Source organism: Tamandua tetradactyla, chromosome 5 (assembly GCF_023851605.1).
Source record: "Tamandua tetradactyla isolate mTamTet1 chromosome 5, mTamTet1.pri, whole genome shotgun sequence".
Classification (NCBI taxonomy): domain Eukaryota; kingdom Metazoa; phylum Chordata; class Mammalia; order Pilosa; family Myrmecophagidae; genus Tamandua; species Tamandua tetradactyla.
Genome location: NC_135331.1, coordinates 28,925,706 through 28,942,194, shown reverse-complemented (window position 1 = coordinate 28,942,194; position 16,489 = coordinate 28,925,706). Strand labels below are relative to the sequence as shown.

At 41.0% G+C, this 16,489-nt stretch overlaps 1 protein-coding gene across 1 annotated transcript; it reads left to right on the top strand.

Moving 5' to 3' along the window:
- Nucleotides 1-1,871: 1,871 nt before the first annotated feature.
- Nucleotides 1,872-2,816, top strand: LOC143683019 (olfactory receptor 13A1-like). Its single transcript, XM_077159347.1, has one exon. The coding sequence runs from the start codon at nucleotides 1,872-1,874 to the stop codon at nucleotides 2,814-2,816; it is 945 nt and encodes a 314-aa protein (XP_077015462.1).
- Nucleotides 2,817-16,489: the final 13,673 nt, after the last annotated feature.

The following is a 16,489-nucleotide window of genomic DNA, read 5'->3' as shown; positions in this document are numbered from 1 at the left end:
TTCTTACAAATTACTACCTGTCTGATTTCTAAAAAGCATGACATGATATAATTTTTAATCAAGATATTTTCTAATTTTTCTTGCTATTTCTTGGATGTATGTGTTATTTAGAATTTGCCATGAAATTTTCATAGAGCTAGTATTATTCTAGTTATAATATTGCCATTGATTCTTAATTTATTGTGTCAGCAAACATCCAGAAAATTTTCAGTATTTTAAAATGTATCGCATTTATACATTTTATGGAACTGTATATATCTAAATGGACAATGTTTCAGGTGCTCTAAAAAATAACAATTGTGACCCATTTTTCAAATATCTGCATTTCCTAGGTTCCCTTGGCTGAAAATCTTGCTCTGAATTATTTGTCTCATGTGTATCATTTGAAAGATTTCCAAGTGGAGATAAGATGAAGCTTCTTTCTACTTCTGTTACAGTAGGGAAGAAGAAATCTGAATTTTTTTTCTCTGTTTTGTATTTACTTTGGACCCACGTGGTCCATTCATGGATAATGAGTTAGTAATTAAGGTGTGAGTCCAGGTCTCCTAACTGAGAAAACCTGCAAGAGGCACCAAGGACCTCTCAGGAGGACCTTCCACATCAAACAGGAAGACTGAACGTAGACAAAAATTCAGGGTGATTTTGGTCACTTTAAAGGCGGGAACACCAGTATTGAGGTGTCCTTTAGGCTGGTTACCCTGGCTTCATTGAAGAATATATGGGGTACCTGTTGCAACAAGAAACTGGGCATCCTGAAGATGCCAAAAATCTAACCAAAATGAGTAGATGAAATGAGGTACAGGGATATTTTGAGAGATGTTTAGGAAATTTTACCTGCAGTCTTTGGAAGCTGCTTCCATGAGAGGTAACCAAGATGTAAAATACTATCATTTGTTCATTGAACAAATGTCTCTTCAGTGCCTACTATGGCCAGGAGCTAAAAACATGACAATGAGCCAGAGAAGTGAAGACTTGCTCCCTAGAAGCTACACCTGAGATGGGGATGGCTGAGGGCCCAGGCAGGGGAGGTGACTGCACTGAGGGAACCAGCCCAAGAGGGACATGTTAGGGGGCAATACCGGTGAGGTTGAGTTTGAAATTCTGCAGTTCATCAAGTCAGAAAACTACAAAAGTTCTTGCAATTCACAGGATGGTAGCATGGAAGGGAGATCACCTGGAGTGAAAGATCTGTAAATGTTAGAGTGTGGACAGAACCAGCTGCCAGGGTGGGAGGATGGACCAAGAGGACACAGGGAGAGGAAAGGTACCCAAAGACCAAATATGAGGAATCATGCACACGGAAGGAGAGACAAGTAGATCCCCATCCCAAAAGATATGTAAAGGGCAGCTATGGAGGAATGATCCTGAGATGCAGGGTAGTGTCAGGTGATTCACAGACTCAGAGATGACACATTGAAGGGAGCTTTCACTGTAGGACCAGGAGGCAGAAGCAGTGTCCCAAAGGCCATGTAGGAAAATGGGAGCACATGAATGGGACAGAGAGAGAGAGAAGGAACAGAGTCCTCTGCAAGGGATGTTCTCTTTGTCCTCACTGAAGAGGAAGGGTAGGGTGAGGGTGGGTGGGTCCAGAACACAAATCTAGATGGAAAATATTTCAAAGGGAAAATGAAATGAAAAGTCATTGAATGATATGTGGTTTTCAGGAAATCATTGCTCTGCGTTGTAGTTTTGCAAATAAGTGGGCCTGCATCACTTAACCCAGGTGACTCCTTCATTTTCCAAGAGCAGGGTAAGGTATAAATTAGACACAGAAGGAAACAAGAGCCTGAAGCACTTATCATATCACCTCTGCAGAGTTTCCAGAAGGCGATTCCAGCACTGATGACCACGTGGAGTGGTGCCCAGAAGTCATGCCTGGACAGGTGGAGAAGACCAACCAGACACTAGTGACAGAGTTTGTGCTGCAGGGGTTCTCAGAGCACCCACACCTGTGGCTGCTCCTGCTCAACTGCTTCTTCTTTCTCTACACCTTGGCCCTTGTGGGAAACACTCTGATCATCACAGTCATCACCTGCAGCTCTGGTCTCCATAGCCCCATGTACTTTTTCCTGTTCAATTTGGCCATGATGGACATCATCTGCACCTCCTCTGTGCTGCCCAAGGTGCTGGCTGGCCTGGCCTTAGAGGACAACACCATCTCCTTCCAAGGTTGCATGACTCAGCTCTTCTGGCTGGCCTGGTCTACATCTTCTGAGCTTGTGCTGCTCACAGTCATGGCCTATGACCGTTATGTGGCCATCTGCCGGCCACTGCATTATGGAACCTTGATGAGCCTGTGGCTCTGCTTGGCACTGGCTGTGGCAGTCTGGGTCACCGGTGCCCTGAATGCCTCAGTCCACACTGGTGTGATAGCACAGCTGTCCTTCTGTGGCCCTAATGTAATCACTCACTTCTTCTGTGAGGTCCCTCCACTGTTGCTGCTCTCCTGCAGCTCCACCTATATAATCAGCATCATCACCCTCTTGGCCAATGCCTTCTATGGATACACCAACTTCCTGCTCACCCTCCTGTCTTACGGCTTCATCATTGCCAGCATCCTACGCATCCGCTCAGCCGAGGGGAAGAGAAAGGCCTTCTCCACCTGCTCCTCCCACCTCATCGTGGTCTCTGTCTACTACTCAGCTGTGGTCTGTGCCTACATGAGCCCGGCCTCCAGCTACAGTCCAGAGAGAAGCAAACTGGCTGGAGTGTTGTACACAGCTTTCAGCCCCACCCTAAACCCACTCATCTACACATTGAGAAACAAGGATGTCAAGGCAGCCCTAGGGAAACTCCTCCCCTTTTATAGACATTAAATGCCATTCTTCTGTCCTGGATTGCCCCGTGCCCATATTCTGAAGACCACACATAAAGAAATAAGACCTAAGTATCACAGTTTTATTGAAATCATCCTCAGATTTGGCAGCTGGCCTACTTGGTGTGGCTTTACGGGTGTCATTTTGTTTGTTGGAATAATGTGAATGTGTTGCACTGACTCCTCTATGGGATCTCATGATTGTCACATAATAAATTTAGGTCTACAGAAGCAGACATAATTAGTGGGAGCCTCTCTTCATGTATGGCACAATCTGAGCAAAGTGTCAGATTCTGGGTAAATCACTCAAAGAACCCTGAGAACTAAAACTTCCCCATAGTCTTCTCCCATCTTCCTTAGATGTCACTCCCACTTTCTCACACACCAAGCCCTAGATGAAAGGGTTAACCAATTTTGCACTTACTAGAAGTCCTACGCCCACTATATTGTCCCGTCTAAAGTACTGGCCCATTCAGGTACTTCCCCTGCCCACGTACTTGTCCGCAGGGATTTATTTGTCCAGGACATGTACTTGTCCACAGGGGTTTATTTGTCCAGGATCCCCATTGCATCAGCACACATTCAAAATCGGTTTAAATTCAAAGTCATCGCAAATGCCCTTCTCCTCAGTCTTTCATCATCTGAGCCACAGAAAGCAACTTGTTTTTCTTGGACTTCTTGTGTTCTGATTTCCCAGGATCTTAATTTCAAGCCCTGTCAGCATCACCATCTGCATTAGGATCCACTTCATATGGGGTGTATCTCTGCCCTCCTGTGTCCAGTGTGGCGCTCCATCCCAAAACTTCCACTGTGCCTAATCACCCTTACCTGGAGGTATTTACATCACTGCCCAATACTCTGCTTATTCACAAAAATGAACCATAGATGCATGTATAAATATGAGTTGCATCAGTAGACAACACAAGCCTACAGCTGAAGATGCACCAGGTTCTTCATGAACCATTTAGAAACTGTAACCCAAATTTAATAAAATTGAGTTTACAGATAATGAGGCATGATATCTTGTCCAGACATGATTTGAGTTCACTGGGAAACGCTTTGCGTTAGCTGGCCATGTCCATGGAAATGGGATGGGGGAGTAAGTCTCTGGTCCAGGTTTGGGCTTTCCATTGTGGATTGCTGGAGTGAAGGTTTTGTGCTGTGAATTCATTTCTAAAGTTGCAGCAATTACCACAAGTGGGTGTCCTAAAATTTATTCTCTCATTGTTCTGGAGGTTACAATTCCAACCCAAGGTATTGACAGGGTAATACTCCCTCTGAAAGTACTGAGAGAGTATTGTACCTTGCCCTTTCCAACTGTTGGTGCTGCCTGATGGTCCTTGGTTTGTGGCAGCATCAATCCAATCCCTATCTCCATCATCATATGGCCTCCTTCCCTGTGTCTCTCCTCTGTGTCCATGTCTCCATCTTCACCTCCTTTCTCTTATTAGGAAACCAGGTATTGATTGAGATGAGATCCTTAGGTTAATTACATCAGCAAATAATCAATTACAAATATGAACACATGCATGGGTTCCCAGTATTTTTCTTGGGATTTTATTCAACACACTAGTTGCCAGCTTGCCCACCAAATTTGTCCCTGTACTGCATGGAGGATACATTCACCCCATCCCAATACCCCCCCCCATATCAACCCATTACAGCATCAACACTAAGTAGAAAATCTTGTTTACACAATATCAGATCCAAAGTCCCATAGCTCATCAATTAAATCTTGAAGATCATGGGTGAGACTCTGGATATGATCTAACTAGTGGGAAAGTTCTTCTTCTTCTATAGAATGCTGAAAATATAAAACAAGTCAACACTTACTAAAATACCATGATGGGACAGGCATTGAATGGACATCATCATTCCAAAAGTGATGAACTGGAAAAAATAAGAGTCATTAGTTTCAGGCAATTTCGAAACCCAGCACGGAAAATTTTCAGGTTCTTCTACTTTCTGTCATTAATGATGCCAGAATCTAGAGCATACATTCTCACAGATACAAGGTCACACACTTGGGTGTCTCAGGAAGATGAAATTTGACAAAGCTGGTGAGTTTTTAGTCCAGCTCTCTTGTCCTGCACTGGTCGTATAGACCTTTAAGGCCTCCCTGGGTGCTGCTCCTGAAAATTGTCTTTACACTGGCAGCGGCTCAGTCAGCCTGATCTCTTCTCTAGATTAGGATTAAGTTTCAAATTACATCACAGAAAGCCCAATATCCATGGCAGACAATGTGGAAAACAGTTTTTCTTCCTTGTGAAGAAAGACTGAAGGAAGGTAATCTTGGCCTGGTGGGGAAATGTGTAGTCTTTCTTCAGGCTGAAAGTTACCATCTGTGTCCTATGTTATTCTGCTCCAATTCCTAAGAGCAGGGAGCCTTTGTCACTACCACCTAAAAGAGGAGGTAGAAGGAGCAACATGGGCAAAGGGTTATGTTCTGACTCATTCTGGGGCCAACATCTTCCACTGACATATGTTTAGCCAGGTTGAGCATATTGCAGCCTTGATGGAAAGAAGGCCATTTGGCAAGTAGGAGAAGAGGCACATCAACTGGCCTTCCCATCTACGACAATGAATTTATTTGTCAGTTGGGTCCAGAAGCCCAAACTTGGATTAGAATAGCAAATGGAAATGACCAAACTATGATTATTAAAGTAGCTCCTTGTTCTCTAGATAGAGCTACAATAATATTTCCACAGTTTTTTTTATGCCATTCCTAAGTCATTCTCTGCAAGACTGATTGGGCCAAGGTTCAAGGCTGAAAGCAGGTTAGAGACCAACCTGTCTGATTTTCAAGAAAGACTACAAAGTTTGCAGACTTTTCTGAGAACTCTGGACTATCCTTAGATGAACCTGGAGCCAGAATTGACTTACTGCTATATTTGTCTAGGGACTAAAGTTAGCATTGCAACATTAGTAAAAAGTAACAAGTTTGACTTGGAAGCAGTCTCCATTATTGAATTGACAAAAATTGATCAACAGTTACCTTCCTCTCTAGAAATGGAAAAGGCCACTAAACTTCCAAAACATTTGCCTTACAATGAAAACAACTGCAGACCTCTCCTAAATCATCCCATATTCCAAGACATCATGGGGACTGTCACTATTGCAATTAAACAGGGCACTGAAAAAAAAGAGCAGTTTTAATGAAAATCAAATGTTATACGATGCTACCAATCCACAAACTCCACCATGTAATGCTCATTGACTGACTTCTGTGGGTAAATGTGGCTTTCTTCCATCCCTCACACTTAACCAGGAGGTTTAAAAAAATAAAAACTAATAGAGAAATTTGCACTTTCTTGACTAATACAACTAGTACCAGTGCTATTAATCCTGCTTATAAGCAGTCCTTACATCTGAAAAAATAAGTGGGGTCTCAAGTTCAAACCTCTTCCAAATCAGCTCCAACCTCAGTTATCAAAGGACCAGTCACAGAAATGCATTCTTTCCTACTTTGTAATAATGTACAATTCAACTTATTAAGATAAGTCTCTAAGTAAATGGAAATGATCTCAAGTTAAATGAAAAGGGGGAAATAATGTTATTCCGTTTTAGACCAGAGAAATTTATACATCACACAGACACATCAAGCTTTGAATATCATTCCACCTTTAAACAATCAATAGATAATACTCTCTGGGCTTCCATCCCTAAAGAGTTTGATTCTAATCCCCTGTGCATTTAGAAAAAAATGAAAAGTGCATAAATAATTTTAGTCCAAATGGGTCAGTATGAACTCCAATCTTTCTCAATGTCCCCTCAAGCCTGAAGCCATTAGAAGTTTGACTCCCATGACTCAAGACTTCAAACAGCAGACCTTAATAATCCTGTACATTAGTCCCTGCAATGTGACCAGCCTCCTTGTAAGAAAACCCAATGGTTAAGGAAGGTTTGACCAAGACCTAAGAGCAAGAAATAAAATTGCCATTCCCTGCTTATCCACTGTCCCAAATCTTTCCCTACTCCTATCCCAGATTCCACTGGATAACCCATTTCATTGCAGTTGTCCTCTGCAGTGCTTTCTTTAGCATCCAGCCCACACTGATGGCCAATATCCATTCACATTCACATAGAATGAATTACAGTGTACCTGGATGTTAGGCCTCAGGGATTCACAAAATCACCCATTTTTCATCAAGCCTTAAAAAATGGCTTTCAAGACATAACCTTTTCCTTAGGCAACACTCATAAAATACACTGAGGATCTCTTACATTATCCCCTAATAAAAAAATATGTCAAGTTGACTCTTTCCATTTAGTACAACTAAACTTACGTGGCCCTAAATCTCTTAGGGACACACCCCAATTTGTTCCGTAAGAAAGCTTTGTTAGTTTGCAAGCTTCTGGAATGTGGTATACAAGAACTGGAATGGCTTTTATAAAGGGGATTTAAGAAATTACAAGTTTACAGTTCTAAGGAAGATAAAGAGTCCAAATTAAGGCAACAACAAGAAGTTACCTTCACTCAAGAAAGGCCAATGACTTTAAAGCACTTCTGTCAAATGAGAAGTCACATGGCTGACATCTGCTGGTCCCTTCTCCTGGGCTCCATTGCTTTCAGCTTCTGTTCCTGTGGGGCCTCCTCACTTTGCTTCTCCAGGGCTGGCATTTATCTCTTGGCTTTCCTTGGCTCTCCACAGGTTCTGGCTTGCTTACTTTTCACAGTGACATTAGCTGGGTCCCAAGCATCTCCAAACATCTGTCTCTGTTCTCCAAGTGTCTGCATCTCTGTCAGTTTTGCTCTGAAGTCTCCATCAGCTCTCTCTCTATAGACTCTGTCATTTCCATCTCTCTCCAAAATGTTTCCCCTTTTAAGGACTCTAGTAATCTTATCAAAACCGACAGAGAATGGGTGATGTCACATCTCCATCTAATCAAAATATTTCACCCACAATTGGGCATGTCACATCTCCATGGAGATAATCTAATTGAAGGTTTTCAACCTACAGTATTGAATTGGGATTAAAAGGAATAACAGCTTCCATAAGACTGGATGAGGATTAAAGCATAACTATTTATTGAAATAAGTTTCCCCTAGGACCAACCTCAAGCTAACCCCAGTAGACAACCCACATCTAATCCTCTATACTGATAGATCATATTTAAAAACAAAATACCTGACAACAGATGACAACTGGATGTACCATAATTACCTTAATAAAGAATCCTGAGAGCAGAATTCATCCTAAAAAATTTTCATACAACCGACAGAATTAACACCCCTTAATTCAGCTTTCCAAATATCTAAAGGTTTAAGAACAAAAATTTAAACTGATAACAGATGTGCCTTTGATATGGGAGATTATATTGATATGCTGTAGAAATACAAGCCTACCTGGAACCACCGTAAGGGACGGAAAGCATGTAGCTAATCTATTAGAAGGTCATTTACTGCCCAAGCCAACTGCTGTTAACACAATTAAGGCTCACACCATGAAGTCCTTAACTCAAATGAAAGTTCTGGTAATCATTTGGTTGACCAGTCCACTTAGGTGGCAAGCTGAATCTCTCCACAAAAATAAAAGAAATTTGTTTGGTGGGTCAAGTCCCTATAATTGCAAACCTGAGCACATAAAAAAAATCATGAATTGGAAATTCTCCTGAGTCATACTGTTTGCCTTTCTTTCAAAAATCTTGATGCTGACTTTGATGGAATCCATTTTCCCAGTATTTCGTCAACTGGCCAGAAGTCAATTCTCTCTCCATGGGACATGACATTGGACCTTCTAGCTAAGTGGACAGCTGGAGTATGCCTCATAAAAATGGGACAGCCCACAATCAATCTTTATTGGTGAGCCCTTCTACAAAAGATCTTCTCAAAGGGGAAATGTTAAAGGAACTCCCTGTGGAGATGATGTGCAGCAACTGAAACATTCATTCATTGCTAGTGGGAATTCAAGATGATGTGGCCACTTTGGAAGACAAGCTTGTAGGTTATTAGAAAGCTATGATATCCTTACGACATCAGCATATAATTGTGCTCTGAGGTATATCCCCAAAGGTCGGAAAGTTTATGTCCAGAGAAAAGGATACAAATGGGTGTTTATAATAACTTTTCATAATTTCTAAAAATAAGAAATCAAGAAGGCCTTTGAAAGGTGAATGGGTAAAAAAACTATGGCTCATCCATACAATGAAACATTGTTCAGAAATGCAAGAAGTGGGTTAACAAACTATGAGAAGACATGGAGGAAACAATGCTAAGTGAAAAAAAAGGTTGTAAAGCCTACATAGTGTATGGTTACAACTGGAACATTCTGGTAAAAGGAGAATATGAAAACTGAAAAGTTCAATGAATGCCACAAATTATGGGGAAAGGATTGATTGTTATACATAAACCACCTGTATTTATCTGTATATATAAAACAAAGCTGCAGGAAAGGTAATCTTTTCAAATGCTTTTAAATTATCACTAGAAAAGCAGGAAACACTTAAGTATAAACCTTACAAAATATGTGCAAGATTTGTGTGCTGAAGCATAAAACTTTAAAAGAATAGAAATGACCCTAAATAAAAGGGCTAAATAATGGCTTCAAAGAATTTAAATTCTTTATATGTCATTACCCACAAATTTTAATCTAAAGAGTAAGTGCAATTCCAATCAAAATCAAAGGGCTTTTTAAAAAAAAAATAGAAACTGACAAGCTCATCTTAAAATATACATGGAAAAGCAAAGGGACAGATCTATCTGAACACTTTTGAAAATGTTACTGGATGCTATCTGATTTTAAGACTTCTAATGCTAGCAATGAGTTGTATTGGCAAAAGGATATACGTGTAGATCAATGGAAAGAAATAGAAAATCTAGCCACAGGCCCATAGATATATGGTCAATTGGTTAAAGTCAAAGGTGTAAAGGTAATTCAGCGAAGACATAGCAGTCTTTTTAGCAAATTGTGCTGGAACAATTGGATTTCCATTTATCAGAACAATAAACCTCAACTTTTACATCACAACATTTACAAAGCTCTATGTGAAATGGATCAAATACCTAAACATAAAAGCCAACCCTATGCAACAAATTCTAGAAGAAATATAGCAGTAAATCTTTGCATCCTAGGGGTAAATAATGATTTCCTCTCTAAGTCACAAAGTACATAAATCATCAAGGAACAGTTGGATAACGTGGGCTGCATAAAAGTTGAAAACTTGCTTTACAGAAGAAAATTAATAAAATAAAAAGAGCAAAAAAAAAAGGAGAACTTTTTTTGCAAAACTTCTTTCAGATGAAGGACTAGTGTCCAGAATAATAAAAGTCTCTCAAAATGCAATAATATAAAAGCAAAGAACCCAATAACGTTGTCAAAGGACATTGCAGCAAAGGTTATGTATAGATGATCAATAAGCATGTAAAATGAATTTTAACTTCATTGATCATTCATGAAATGCAAATAAAAAATACAATGAGATTCCATTATAAGCATATCAGAATGACTAAAATAAAAACTACTGACCATATACCAAATACCAAGAAGGCTGCCTGAATGGAACTCTAATACATTGCTTCTCAGAATGTAAAATGGTAGAATCACCTTGTAAAACATGTTAGAGGGAAGGTACATCTACCTGTGTGAATAAAACTATTTAAAAATGAACAGAAAGAAACAAGTGCTACAGAATATGTGGAGAAAGAGATGTACCTATTCACATTTGTTGATAAGGAAATGAGAGATTCAGCCCCTTGGATGGCAGTGTGGTGCTTACACAGGAAGCTAGGGGTGGGGTTGCATGTGATCCTGAAACCCCATTGCTCAATGTATACCTGGAGGAGCTGAGTTTAGGGACATGAATGGACATTTGCACACTGGTGTTTCTGGCAGCAGTGTTCAAGATCCACAATGAATGGAGGCAGCTTAAGGATACAGCAACTGAGGAATGGAAGGGAGAACTCTGGTGTATACATACAATGGACTACTGAGTGGCTTCAAGAAGGAATGAAGTTGTGAGGCATGCAACTAGATGAATGAACTTAAAAGCTGTATGTTGATTGAAATGTTAGGAACAAAAAGACAAATATTATCATGCTTCAATCGTATGGACTATCTATAATACAAAAATTTGGTGAACTAAAGTTGAGAACATGGGATACCAGGTTGGGGCATATTGCAAACGGTCCTAGCTTGTAAGCTCTTACAGGAACCATATATATTCAGGAAGTGTAACTACTTAATTTTAAATTCTGAGATATGGAGCTGTTTGTATATAACATGGTCGTTCCCAGAAACTCAGGGTATTTATGTGACACCTGAGACGAAGAGTTAGAGCTCTGAAGCTATGAAAGTCAGCAGTACCCCATACAGGAACCGTTTAAAAACTTGAAAAAGGGATCAGGCATTGAGTAGAGATATGAATGAAGCTGATCTTGATAGGACTAAGCTATATCAGAAGACTGGGTAAAGGATGATATCATCCATATTTTAAAACTTCAACTTCTGTGTGAGACTAAAGGAAGAGATGTTGTTTGGTGCAAAATTTATATTTGGAGTAGTACATTTCCTAATTTAACTTGTATGGTCAGTTTCATTGAACACTGCATTAGCTAGCATTTTCTAGAGAAACAGAATCAGCAGGAGATACCAGTAAATGTAAAATTTATAAAAGTATCTCATGTAACTGTGAAGATGTGAAAATCCAAGGTCTGTCGGGCAGGCCATGAGCTGGTAGATCCAATGAAGGTCTTCAAAGAACTCTCAGGAGAGGCTGGCTGTCTGAAGCAGGAAGAGTGACTGTCTCTTCTGAATCCTCCTTAAAGGACTTCTGGTGATTAGATTAAATATCATCCATTGCAGAAGACACTCCCCTTAGCTGAGTGCAAACAGCTGTGGATGCAGCCAACATTGTCATTATTTAAGTCCATGAAATGTCCTCACAGCAACACACAGGCCAGCACATGCCTGACCAGACTGCTGGGCACCACCACCTGGCCAGGTTGACACACGAACCTGACCATCACAATCCACCCCATGTCAACTAGGTAACTATACACATCACCTTAAACCATACTTACACTCTGCTAAGTAGAGAACAATAACACACAGATTATTTCCTCCCATAACAATGCTCAACTGTCTTGTGTACAACTGGAAATGCATTAAATATCTCCAGAATAGGGAGCAAGTCTTTGGGTAATATTCACTCTTACACTTAATATCTTACAACTTAAATACTATAACATGAACAAAACAGCTTATGTCATATGATAAAATGAATAAAATAAGGAGGAAAACAAAGATATTTGACTTATGTATAAATACATAAATTTGCAAAGCAATTACAAGGCAAGGAAGAAATATTCATACCACAACAGTCCTTGTTTCTGCAACTGATAACATGGGTCATAGTTCATTCTGATCACTACCTTTTTCCACTACCCATTCCATGTTCCCTTTACCCTCAGCAAGCAACTCAGGTGGCCAGGTTCTTTGCACCTTCATTTCTGAAGTTTGGGAGCACTTGGTTTCCTGCCTGGAATAGGTTTTTGCAGTTTTCCATTGATTATAATTACAGATCCATTGATTGTAATCACAGAGCATGGCAGAACTAAGAGATGTCCTAAGGAATCTCCTATATTCCAGGAAAACTTTATCTCCATTCTATAGTTGCAGTCCTATTTCCTCCTGATAATCAGGGTCAATCACTGCAGTTAGTAAAGTAATTCCCTTCTTGGCTTGTTGATCCAGGGACATGAGTAACCCAAAGTGACCAAGTGGCACTCTTAGATTCCAGTTCAATGGACTCATTGTTGTTTCTCCTGGTGGAAGCACTTCCCCTTCTGGAACTAAAACCTGTAGACCATCAGAGCAAAGGGTAAGAAGGACAGGAAGCAAAAATTTTCCTAGTGGATTGCTATGGGCAATAGTGAGTGGTGCCAATCCCCTTTCTACCCCTTGGTTCCTGGACCCATGGATCCCGGCTATGGGAGAAACAACACCATAGAGTGGATGCTGATTCAGAGCAATGCACTTCCTCCTGGAGAACATCACACCAGCCCTGCAAGTTTTGCCACCTACTTGGCATTATTATCGAGTTTTCAAAAGGCCATTCCACTGTTCTATAAACAAGGTCTCTCTGGATGATGAGGAACATGGTAAGAACAGAGAATTCCATGAGTATGTGCCTAGTCTCACCCTTCATTTGCTGTGAAGTGTGTTCCCTGATCAGAAGCAATGATGCGTGGAATACCATGATCATGGATAGGGCATTCGGTAAGTCCATGGATGATAGTTTTGGCAGAAGCATTGCATGCAGGGAAAGCAAGCTCACATCCAGGGTATGAATCTATTGCAGTAGAACAAATCACTGCCTCTTCCATGATGGAAGTGCTCCAATGTTATCAAACTGTCACCATGTAGCTGGCTGATCACTTTTGGGAATGGTGCTATATTGGGGCTGAGCATGGATCTCTGCTACTGACAGATTGGGCATTCAGCAGTGGCTGTAGCCAGGTCAGCCTGGGTGAGTGGAAGGCAATGTTGCTGAACCCATGCATAACCTCCATCCCTACCACCATGGCCACTTTGTCCATGAGCCCACTTGGCAAGGACAGGAATTGTTAAGGAAAGAGACTGACTGGTATCCACAGAATGGTCATCTTATCCACTTGATTATTAAAACCTTCTTCTGCTGAATCACCGTCTGGTGAGTATTCACATGGGATACAAATATCTTCATGTTTTTAGCCCACTCAGAAAGGTCTATGCACATACTTCTTCCCCAGACCTCTTTGTCACCAATCTTCCAATCATGCTCTTTCCAAGTCCCTGACCATCCAGCCAAACCATTAGTAACAGTACATGAGTCAGTTTACAAATGTACCTCTGGCCAGTTCTCTTTCCAAGCAAAATGAACAACCAGATACACTGCTTGAAATTCCACCCACTGAGAGGTTTACCCTCACCACTCTCTTTCAGGAACTACCAGAAAGGGGTTGTAGTGTTACAGCTGTCCACTTCCAAGTGGTCTCAGCATATAGTGCAGAACCATCTGTAAATCAGGCCTGAGTTTTCTCTTCCTCAGTCAACTACTGTAAGGAACTCCCCAAGAGGCCATAGCTCTGGTCTGGGAAAGAGAAGGCAATGTGGCAGGAGTGGAGACCATGGGCATTTGGGCCACTTCCTCATGTAACTTACTTGTGTCTTCAGCACCTGCTCTGGCCCTATCTCATATATACCATTTCCATTTTACAACAGAGTGCTGCTGTGCACACCCAACCTTGTGGCTTTATGGGTCAGCAACACCCAGCCCATTATAGGCAGTTCATGTCTCATGGTAAGTTGGTGGCCCATGGTTAAGCATTCAATCTCTACTAAGGCCTAGTAGCAAGCGAAAAGAGGTTTCTCAAAAGGAGAGTAGTTATCTGCAGCAGATGGTGAGGCTTTCCTCCAAAATCCGAAGGGTCTGAGGTGTGATTCTCCCATAGGGTCTATCAATGCCTCTCAACAGCATCTCTATTTGCCACTGACACTTCCAGCACCAGCTCTGCTGCATCAAATGGTCCAAGTGGCAGGGCAACTTGTACAGCAGCCTGGACCTGTCACAGAGCCTCTCTTGTTCAGGCCATCACTCAAAATTATCTGCTTTTCTGGTCACTTGATAAATGGGCTGAAGTAGCATACCAAAATGAGAAATATGTTGTCCTCCAAATCCAAAGGGACCAACTAGGCACTCTGTCTCTTTTTCTCATCATAGGAGGGGCCAGATGCAGTAACTTATTCATCACCTTAGAAGGGATACCTCGACATACCCCATGTCTCTGGATACCCAGAAATTTCACTGAGCTGGAAGGCCCTGTATTTTTGTCAGATTTATCTCCCATACTCTAACATGCAAATGTCTTACCGATAACTCTAGAGTAGTTGCTACTTATTGTTCACTAGGTCCAATCAACATGATGTCACAAATATGATGGACCAGTGTGATGTCTGGTGGGAAAGAAAAATGATCAAGTTCCCTGTGGATAAGATTATGACATAGGGCTGGAAAGTTGACATACCCCTTAGGCAGGACAGTGAAAGTATGTTCCTGACCTTGGCAGCTGAAAACAAACTGTTTCTGGTGGTCTTTACTAACAGCTCTTGAGAAAAAAGCATTTGCCAGATCAATCGCTGCATACCAGGTACCAGGGGACATATTGATCTGCTCAAGCAATGATACCACATCCAGAACAGCAGCTGCAATTGAAGTTACCACCTGGTTGAGCTTACAATAATCCACTGTCATCCTCCAAGGCCCATATGTTTTCTGCACAGGCCAAATAGGAGAGTTGAATGGGGATGTGGTGGGAGTCACCATGCCTATATCCTTTAAGTCCCTAAGAGTAGCACTAATATCTGCAATCCCCCTTAAAAGCCTTCCAGTGATTAGATTAAGTGTCACTCATTGTAGAAGTCATGCCCCTTAGCTGGTTTCAGCTGTGTATGCAGCAAGCATAATCATTTAAATCCATAAAATGTCCTCATAGAAACAGACAGAACAATGTTTGCCCAACCAGATGACTGGGCAAATTGACACATGACTACATGGCCAAGTTGACACATGAATCTGAGCATGACAAACACCATAAGTACCTGGAATCTTGAATAGAGCATGAGATTTTGTTGGTTTGTACAGGTAATCCTGATAAATCCCAGAGTGATTTGGACAGTGAACAAAGGAGTGTTTACAAAGTCCCCTTGGGGGGATGGGGAGAAAGGGGACATATTTAACTACCCCATTTGGAGAATTTCTGATATTCTCACAAGCAGGGGGAACAACCAAATCAATAGGCCAAGCACTCAATCTTAGGGTTTGCCCTTATGAAACTTATTCCTGAAAAGGATAACTAAGCTTACTTAAAATTAGGCCTAAGAGTCACACCAAGAGAATCTCTTTTGTTGCTCAGATGTGGCCTCACTCCCTAAACTGACATGGCAAGTGAACGCACTGCTCTTCCCCATCTATATGGGGCATGATTTCCAAGGGTGTAAATCTCCCTGGCAATGTGGGACAGAAATCCCCAGATTAGCTGAAACCCAGCATCAAGGGTTAAAGAAAACCTTCTTGACCAAAAGGGGGAAGAGAGAAATGAGACAAAATAAAGTTTCCATGGCTGAGAGACTTCAAGCAGAGTAGAGAGGTTATCCTGGAGGTTATTTTTACACATTGTATAGATATCCATTTTTAGTTTATGGTGTATCAGAGTAGCTAGAAGGAAGTGCCTGAAACTTAGAACTGTGCTCTAGTAGCCTCTCTTGAAGATGATTGTATAACGATATAGCTTTTACATTGTGACTGTGAAAACCTTGAGTCTGATGCTCCTTATATCTAGGGTATGGAGAGATGAGTAACAAATATGGATTAAAAAATAAACAAAATAATAAGGGGCATAAAGGCTAAAATAAATTGAAATACTAGTGGTTAATGAGAGGAAGGGGTAAGAGGTATGGTGTGTATGAGTTTTCTCTTTTTTATTTCTTCTGCTGGAATGATGTAAATGTTCAAAAAATTATCATGGTGATGAATACACAACTATGAGATGATATAGTGAGCTACTGATTGTACACCATTGTTCTAGTTTGCTAGCTGCCAGAATGCAACACACCAGAGATGGATTGGCTTTTAATAAAAGGGGATTTGTTTCATTAGTTCTTCAGAGGAAAGGCAGTTAACTTTCATCTGAGGTTC

What these genes read in the sequence shown, in the direction of transcription:
- LOC143683019 (XM_077159347.1), top strand. Translation starts at nt 1,872, where the DNA reads ATGCCTGGACAGGTGGAGAAGACCAACCAGACACTAGTGACAGAGTTT.